Source organism: Salvia miltiorrhiza, chromosome 5 (assembly GCF_028751815.1).
Source record: "Salvia miltiorrhiza cultivar Shanhuang (shh) chromosome 5, IMPLAD_Smil_shh, whole genome shotgun sequence".
In the NCBI taxonomy this organism is placed as follows: Eukaryota; Viridiplantae; Streptophyta; class Magnoliopsida; order Lamiales; family Lamiaceae; genus Salvia; species Salvia miltiorrhiza.
In genome coordinates this window covers 52178873-52187546 of record NC_080391.1, presented here as the reverse complement: position 1 = coordinate 52187546, position 8674 = coordinate 52178873, and the positions used below count along the sequence as shown (strand labels likewise).

General features: G+C 37.7%; 2 protein-coding genes across 2 annotated transcripts; one reads left to right on the top strand and one right to left on the bottom strand.

Annotated features, from left to right (window-relative positions):
* Positions 1-266: 266 nt before the first annotated feature.
* On the top strand, positions 267-4227 carry LOC131024929 (serine/threonine protein phosphatase 2A 57 kDa regulatory subunit B' kappa isoform-like). The gene is made up of 2 exons (XM_057954489.1): positions 267-2284; positions 3526-4227. The coding sequence occupies exons 1-2, from the start codon at positions 1157-1159 to the stop codon at positions 3862-3864; spliced, it is 1467 nt and encodes a 488-aa protein (XP_057810472.1). The 5' UTR covers positions 267-1156; the 3' UTR covers positions 3865-4227.
* A 667-nt stretch (positions 4228-4894) lies between these two features.
* LOC131024982 (photosynthetic NDH subunit of subcomplex B 3, chloroplastic-like) lies at positions 4895-7130 on the bottom strand. The gene is made up of 6 exons (XM_057954575.1): positions 6871-7130; positions 6509-6610; positions 6324-6377; positions 5766-5828; positions 5453-5515; positions 4895-5182 (listed from the first exon to the last, which is right to left on the bottom strand). The coding sequence occupies exons 1-6, from the start codon at positions 7060-7062 to the stop codon at positions 5150-5152; spliced, it is 507 nt and encodes a 168-aa protein (XP_057810558.1). The 5' UTR covers positions 7063-7130; the 3' UTR covers positions 4895-5149.
* Positions 7131-8674: the final 1544 nt, after the last annotated feature.

The following is an 8674-nucleotide window of genomic DNA, read 5'->3' as shown; positions in this document are numbered from 1 at the left end:
CCAATAGATCATCTTTCTCTCGTATAAAGAATTCGATTCACAAACCACACTACATATATTCTATACACGGCATAAAACATCCATTAATATAAACTTAAATTTATTTTCATCTCAACCATATGTATACACCTTTCACAATTGAATATTTATCATCTTCTCCCTATTCATTTCACGAGATAAAACAATTTCGATTAAAAAAAAATAAAACACCTTATAATTTGAATTTAAATTCACGAGTTTGGCGTCGATTCACTCCACCGTTAAATCATTAGCTTTTTAGTGAGAAGCGGTGGGCACAATTTGCAGAAGGGGACACAGTGAAAAAAAGAAAAAGAAAAAAAAACAGCAATTGATGATCCCATTTGCGTGTTGCTGCTTTTCCATACAACAAGAAACAAACAAACAAAACAGCCCAGTTGAAATTATTGAATTCATTATTCATCCCTTCATCCTTTTTCTCCCCCATTTCTGCCCATCATCAATGGCAATTTCTCATTATTAAGCCTGACACACACACACACGCACACACGCACGCACCACTTCTCCCTTTCTCTCTCTACAAGTACACATACACACATGGATGTTAAACGCATCCGCAGCTGAAGATCCAATTTTTCACTGTAATCTGCGTGTATGTGTGTGTGTGTGGGCTAATTTTCCCCCTAATTCTTTTTTTCCTTTACCCCTATTGAAGAATCCTAGGTGTTTTTCTTTTTTAATATATTTAAACACTGCTGTTAATGCACATTCACTCAGTGAGACAACACACATATGTAGGATTTACTATTCATGTGCAAACACTTGCGCATTATTGCTGGAACTCATTTTCGGTATCTGATATAGTATGAGTTATCTACTTTGATGATGGGCTGGTTTTAGATTGGGGTTTGTTCTTTATCTATCTGAACTTCATGCTGTGATTTGAATTTATGATTTCTGAGATCTTCGTTTTCTGCCATTTTGGCCTGTTTTGTTGTTTAAAGATCTCATCTTTGTACAGTTTGTGATAATTTGTAGGGCATTGTTCATCAGATCCTCATTTTTATTTATCATATAATTCTACTAGTTTTGAAATATCGGAGTTTCATTTTTTGTAATTTGCTTACTTTAATCAGTTGAGAAGAAAAAAAAAGAGAAAGAAATTTGAAAACCCAGAATGTGGAAGCAATTTCTGAATAAGCTTCCGCGGAAATCCCAGAAATCGGATCGAGATTTGGCCAGAAACCCTAATTTGGGTTTGGGTTCGGGTTCGGGCCGGGCCTGCTCCGTCAGCTCTGCTGCGAAACGGGCTTCAGCTGCGGTGTTCCCAGCCAGCGTGATTGCAGGAATCGAGCCATTGCTCGCGTTTAAAGATGTTTCAAACTCAGAAAAGATGAATCTGTTCATTAGTAAGTTGAGTCTTTGCTGTGTTGTGTTTGATTTCACTGATCCTGCCAGAAATGTTCAAGAAAAGGAGCTTAAACGGGCCACATTGCTCGAGCTAGTCGATTTTGTATCCGAAAACCCCCCAAAGTTTTCAGAGCCAGCGATCTTAGCTTCTTGCAAAATGTGTTCCATTAATCTGTTCCGTGTCTTCCCACCCAATTGTCGGTCAAGAAGCACGAGTTCGGGTGAAAATGAGAACGACGATGATCCCACATTTGATCCCGCGTGGTCACACTTGCAGCTAGTGTACGAGTTCTTGCTCAAGTTTGTGACCTCGTCTTCTTTGGAAGCCAAGGCAGCTAAGAAGTATGTGAACAATGACTTCATATTTAGGATCATTGATTTGTTGGAGTCGGAGGATCCGAGAGAGAGGGATTGTTTAAAGGCGATTCTGCACAGGATTTACGGGAAGTTCATGATCCATCGGCCATTCATCAGAAAGTGCATAAGCAATGTGTTCTATAGATTCGTGTTTGAGGTGGAGAAGCATAATGGTATTGCAGAACTGTTGGAGATTTTTGGGAGTGTGATCACAGGGTTTGCTCTTCCTTTAAAGGAAGAACATAAGATATTCTTTTGGAGGGCGTTGATTCCCCTGCACAAGCCGAAGTCACTGGGGATTTACTTTCAGCAGCTCTCGTATTGTGTGAATCAGTACGTTGAGAAGGAGCCGAAGCTGGCTAGCCACTTGATTCAGGGGCTGCTGAAGTATTGGCCGATTACAAATAGCCAGAAGGAGGTGATGTTTCTGGGCGAGGTGGAGGAGATTCTTGAAGTAATCAGCATGAATGAGTTCCAAAAAGTGATGGTTCCGTTGTTTTGTCGCATCAGGCACTGCATAAATAGCTATCATTTTCAGGTAACCTTTTTCCCTTTTATCTCTGTTGTGGATCTGTTAGCTCGAGGTGTTCACATATTCATTGTGATGGCACGTGCAATATTTGTGCGAATGTTAATTATGATCCGTAGTTGTGAGGCGTGCCAAAAGTATCCGTGTTGATGATGAAGTATGAGATTATGATGGGCAATGGAGAGGCATTTAATTTTGCTTTCTTCCTTATCCAGTACTGATATTAATCATTGACAATTCCTTTTTATCCTTGACTTGGTTGATGATATAATTGTCAGTGTAAATCTTTTGCACATGCTCATTTTGCTGATATGGTATTTAACTTGATTTCTAATTCGGATTATTATTTTTCAATGCACAAGAAGGGCATCTGGCTGACTGCCCCACCTAGATTGATAATAATTCCATTTCTGAAAATTAAGCGGTATAAGAGGGATATATTTAGGCAATGATCCAAAAAAAGATTGTGTTAATTGTTGAAAGCATGTGCTACTTTTGCTGTGGATCTAAGCTTCAAGACTTGAAAAGTATTGGTTTATGCATTTCACACATTGTTAGGTGCCACTGCTTGTAAGGGTTAGAAGTAACGCACTACGAGTTGTAGATTAACATGGTTTTATAAGACATTAGGTGGAGTAGCAAATTCTAGTTGTAGGGAAAGAGACATTGCACTAAAATGGTTGATAAATTAGCTTCACTATACGAGTTCATTTTGAGCTTTTATAGGAGGAAGTCCTTTTTATGGAATCTCTAGGAAGAAATGAGAAGCTTTTATCGAATTTGGCTCCTAGATTTCACACTTACTGAAAGCTGGATTCAAACTCAAGAAAGGGAAGTAGATTGAGTGTGTAGATTTTGAAGTCTTTGGGGTGCATGCAGTAGTTAAATTCGACTGCATACATGATGCTCGAGTTCTACTTACATATTTCGTAGGTGGAGTTTTATGCATCTTGAAGTAAGTGTTCCTTGAATCAAAACCTTAATTTCTCCGTCGTGTTCAGTGTTCTATCTGTAAATGCATTGCGGTGACACCTCCCCATCAAACCTTGTTAAAAGAAACATGACAATTGACAAGGGAGAGAGACTTGAATGATTTCTGTATCACTTTATCTACTTGCTGGAAATAACACCACTTTTACCAAGCTGAATAGAGCTACGGCTGTCGGATTGGTCTAGCCAGAAAACTTCTACTGTGTGAAAGTTGGTGTTAAATTTCATACCAATCAAATGACTCGACTTTGACACTGCAGGTAGCCGAAAGGGCTCTGTTCCTTTGGAACAACGACCAGATCCTCAGTCTGGTAGCTCACAATCGACAAGTTATACTGCCGATAGTATTCCCAGCTCTGGAAGCCAATGCACAAAACCACTGGAACCAGGCTGTTCTAAACCTCACCATGAACGTGAGAAAGATGCTGATGGAAATGGACGACGCCCTAATATCAGCTTGCATCTCCAATAACCAGGAGCAACAAGAGAAAGTGAGCTCGTCAGTCGAGAAACGGAAGCAAGTGTGGGAGCACTTGGAGAATGCTGCTAGTCTCCAGCCGATGATGGCCAGGAACACTGCCGTTCTGGTAACTCACTAAAACAACCTCTACATCCTGTTTATAGTCTCCGTCTTCGTCTCATGAGTGCCTGCTGCAAAGTCTTACGTTCTTGTGGTTTGCCGGGGCGGGCTTTGGCCCGGGTGATCGAGATGGCACCATTGTGTTGTTACAAAATCTGGTCTTTCTGCTTTTAGAGATGGCATGGATTATGATCTCCAGTGGATAGTGTAAACTAACATATTTTGTCAGTTTCTTCAAACGTCGTCTTCTTCTTCTCTGTTTTCATTGTTTAGATTTGATGTTGTGGCCATTGTATCTCTGGAAGTAGGTTTGATAATCTACAATCTCACTGTGCCATTTATGTTTATTTGTATGAAAATATATAGGAAATGTTTGGAATGATTTGCTAGTGCTCTTTCATTTCATTTGTTTTCCTCCTCAACTTCATGTGTGGTTGGAAACATGCAAATACAAGTTGGTGTGGATTTCTTTCTTCTCTGTATTTCGTTTTAAACCCAAAAAGCTATTCGTTTAATGAGTTTAAATTGAATAAAACTCAATAAAACATATTCTATTTATTTATTGATACGAGCTTGACTTAGGAAGTTGATATGGCCCATGTGTTCTCCCTTTCCTAGTCCACGCCTGCCAGCAAAAGCAATTTTATTTATTTTCCGTCATAATTGACGAGAGACATATTTATTAAAAATTTCCGTCTTAAATGACACTTTTACTCTTTTTTGTTTCCAAAGTAAGCAATCTTGCCAAATGCAGCTTATTTATCAAATCTACCATCATATACTTTATCTTTATTCGAACCAGGTCAATTCCAACTTGAATAACACCAATCTTTCTACTACAGTGTTTGTATAACTAGAAGAATTCAAGTATAGTAATGTTTTCTAGGGTGAATATATTTTGGTCTCGTTTGCTACAAGTGATAATGGTGTATAAGCCTCAATATTTCAAATTTCAAATTTCAAATAGTATGATATCTAGACCAAATGACCAATGTATCGTAACTAGGTGTATAAGCCTCAATATTCATAAATCTCAATCTAGCACTCTATTCAGTAAAAGCATGGGAGATAAGCTCTGCCCAAATCGTGTTCGTATCATATAAAATTGAATGTCACAGACGATCAAATTATAAAGCAAGAACCAAGAACTAGTGTGTATACACAATGGTGACTATATATATTTAATGAAACAATCAACTCTCAATTAATATTTCCCTATGCAAACCAGAGCTGTGCCGAATAAGCATACTATGTTCCATGGAAGAGAAAAGCGATGTACGAGCTTGGATACAGTTTCTTCTCGATCATTTCCGTTGGGGCAACCTTTGTACAACCACCTGCGAGAAACAACTAGTCACGAAACAATGAAGAATCCACAAAAGTAGAAGTGGCAAGGTTTTTGAGTTAATCTTTTTACTCATGATATCAACAAGATGCAATTTCTTGCTCGAGTGTATTCAAGTTTACTCCAGAGCCTATAATTCTAATATATTCTACTCAAGAATCTCTAATCTCTTTACACGCAAAAGAATTCGAAGAGTAGGAGCCGATGGTGAGAGAGAAATAAACTTGGAGTAAGATAACACTGCAGACAATCAGCAGCGTACCTTTCCAGAGTTCTCTTTATTTCCTACAATTGTTTGACATGCGAGCCTCCAAGACTCCGGCTTCTGTGAGATATTACAGATACACACTCAAATATGGAAAAGGTAAAAAAAAAGAGAGAGAGAGAGAGAGAGAGAGAGAGAGAGAGAGAGAACCAAAAATCTGAAAATTAGGAGATTTGTTGGAGATGAATCACTGGAGATCTTTCACTATATTATATCCACATTATTCACAAGAAACTTAAGAAACGTTACGTGATTATATTATAATACAAATAGAGGGGGAGTAAAAACAAGAGGATCATGGTAAACATGCCTTTTTGAGATATCGAAGCTCTGTGTTAGTTCTCTCATTCAGGAGATCCTTTCCATCAATAATCTACAGGACAGGGAAGCCATTTGCATATAGTCATTTCAATAAAATGTAAGATATAATTAAACCTCGATAATCAAAATTGTTCTCGATATGCAAGACGTATCCCAAATAACTCTACAGGACAGTAATCTCTCATATTCTCAATCTCAGTGCTTCCACAGCAAAAAAAAAGTTGACATAGACAAAGAAGATAACTACTTTCTTCACATTAATCGAGCCCGAATAGCGTCATTTGCCTGTGCTGAACCTTTTTACGCAGAATCAGCCTACATTGTAAGATTCACCACCAGAAGTGATTTAAATGTGTCCTTACTCGATTAAGAAGTTCACAATGCATCAAGCAATAAAAGACATATGTGCACACAACATGACATTGCGTTTGTTTGTTATCAAAATCATTAGCGGCCTAACCACCCAAGGAACTAGGAAACACCAAGGTCTAAGCATGAGCAATAAACCTTATAGCAATGGAGCAGAACACGATGCTCTTCATCTTACCTCGACAATACAAGTTCCGCAGCTTCCACCACCTCCGCAGTTCATTAGTTTCCCCTGTTGTAAAGAAATGTTAACTGCAGTTAGAAGAACTAAATAAGTAGATCATGAGGCTTGATGTTTCCACCTTTCAATCAATGGAGCCCATCTATAAATTTAAAGATTATGTAAATTATGACCACGCTTACATAAGTGGCATAAAGCTCAATTTTGTTATCCAACATTATATTCCTCAGCAGCTTCTCTCCACTTATGGCTTTGGCTCTGTTCACTGCATCTCCTGATTTAGGCTACAATTGAAGCGTATCATATGAATCACGAAGTACAATTACTAAATTATTCATAAAAAAGTTTGACAATCACCATTGAAATTCCCAATTCGGTTTTGTAAATCCTATTTTCAACAATCTAACACTTGTGAAGCAGCAAATGAACTGCGAATTAGCAGTTAATCGGCCAAAATTAAGGTACTAGCAAGCTCGAGTTAGAGATATAAGTAATGTGCGTAATGATTGCACAAAAGAAGAGAGAGATAGGGAATTATACGTACCCCGAGGAATTCTAGCTCGATCTCGGGTTGTTCCGGTTCCAGAGGCGCGGTGGAAGTTTCCGGCGAAGCAGCGGCAAAAACAGAAAAGTTCCTCCTTGTAGAAGGAAACGCGGCGGACGTGCGGTAGTTGGAGGTGGCGGCGGAGATTTCCGGTGGGCGGAGTGACACGTGGCAGAAACTCATGGCTGCCATATTGCCTCAGAAAATAGCATGCAAACACTACCCTTTCTATTTTCTAATCCGTGGCTCCAATATTGCCGGTGGCTATAATAATAGTATACCACCAAATCCTTTTCTGTCATTAGCCATTTTACTTCAAACAAAGTTTACTGCAGCCACAAATATAAAAATATATTAATTATAAATATTTTTACTAAAATAAACTTTTATTAATTCATTTTAAAATTGATCAATAATTTAAAAATATGAACATTTAATTTTAAATTACAAATTTAAAATCAGAAAAAGGATCAAATTAAAAAGAAAATAAAAAACCCTCACCTCCCCAAATTCGGCGCCTTCCCTCCCTCTCCCCAATCCCAATCCCTCGCCGCCCTCTGCTACGCGACCGTCGCCGGATGAACATCGACACCTGCATCGCTACCACCCAGTTTATTTTTTCTGCTATTTCATGTATTCTAAAATTCAAATCTTTTTTAATTTGGATAAGATTTCGGCATCTATGACAGCTACAAGAGGAAGACTAATGTCTACGCCGAAGAACTTTGCAGAACCGAAGTCGATCGGCGAGCTTAGGCGAAAGGGTAAATTCTAGTCTGCGGTAGCAGAAGGGTTTTTTTTATTGTTTGTTTACTTCTTCTAACTTTTTATTTAGTTGTTTTGTTTTTCTTTTCTTTTTTTGTTTTTCTAGTTTTCTTTTCAATTATAGTTAATTATATCTTTAATTTATTTTTATTATTATTTCATTAAGGGTAAAATAATCTATTTAAAAAAAGTGATTACAATTAATATATTTTTATTTTTATGGTTAACATTAACTTTTTACTAAGTAAAATGATTATTTAGATTAACGCTAGTAATATATTATTCTCTCTCTCCCAAACGAAATGTCATATTTCTTTTTTGCACGAAGATTAAGAAATGTGTATAAAGTAGATAAAATGGGTTGATGGAAATTATTTAAATGTTAAGTATAGAAAGAGAGTGTATTGCCAAAAAAGGAAACATGACATTTCGTTTGGGACAACCCAAAAAGGAAAATAGGACATTTCGTTTGGGACGAAGGGAGTATATATTATTCCATACACCTGATCTCCATCGGACTAGTAAGAGCATCCACAATGGGCTTACTTGATAGCCTACTTGATAGTGGGTTGTGTTATTGAGTAGGTAGTGCTGCATTGGTGTTACTTGATAACATTAGTTTTGATTTTTATGTTTTTCATTTAAATTTAATTGCATAATTTAAATAACATATTTTTTTCTAATAGTTAAATACGCCATTAAACATAAAATTTAAAAACACCTTAAACATCATAAAAAATTACATAAAAATTAAAAACACCTAAAACATCATAAAAAACCATCATTAAAATTACATAATTAAAATCCTAGTCTAGACCACGACACCTGAGCACGTCGACGACCATGGACGCGTGCAATGCCCTTTGTGCGTCTGTCATGTGCGTCGTATCCGCGTTTAGGAGCTGCATATCGAGCTCCATCTCCTTGATATCGTTCATCCGCGTGTACTGGGCGGTGAATGCCCTCATCTGCTGGTCGGACCTGTCCAACCTCTTCACTATTTCGGGTGGAGGCTCCGAGCTCATCTGCGACGCTGATG

Bases quoted from the DNA above. Each gene is read 5' to 3' on its own strand.
- LOC131024982 (XM_057954575.1), bottom strand. From the start codon at position 7,062: ATGGCAGCCATGAGTTTCTGCCACGTGTCACTCCGCCCACCGGAAATC. The intron at 6,611-6,870 runs GTACGTATAATT...CTTCAATTGTAG, and splicing joins TCGAGCTAGAATTCCTCGGG to CCTAAATCAGGAGATGCAGT. The intron at 6,378-6,508 runs GTAAGCGTGGTC...TCTTTACAACAG, and splicing joins TTGAGCTTTATGCCACTTAT to GGGAAACTAATGAACTGCGG.
- LOC131024929 (XM_057954489.1), top strand. From the start codon at position 1,157: ATGTGGAAGCAATTTCTGAATAAGCTTCCGCGGAAATCCCAGAAATCG. The intron at 2,285-3,525 runs GTAACCTTTTTC...TTGACACTGCAG, and splicing joins TAAATAGCTATCATTTTCAG to GTAGCCGAAAGGGCTCTGTT.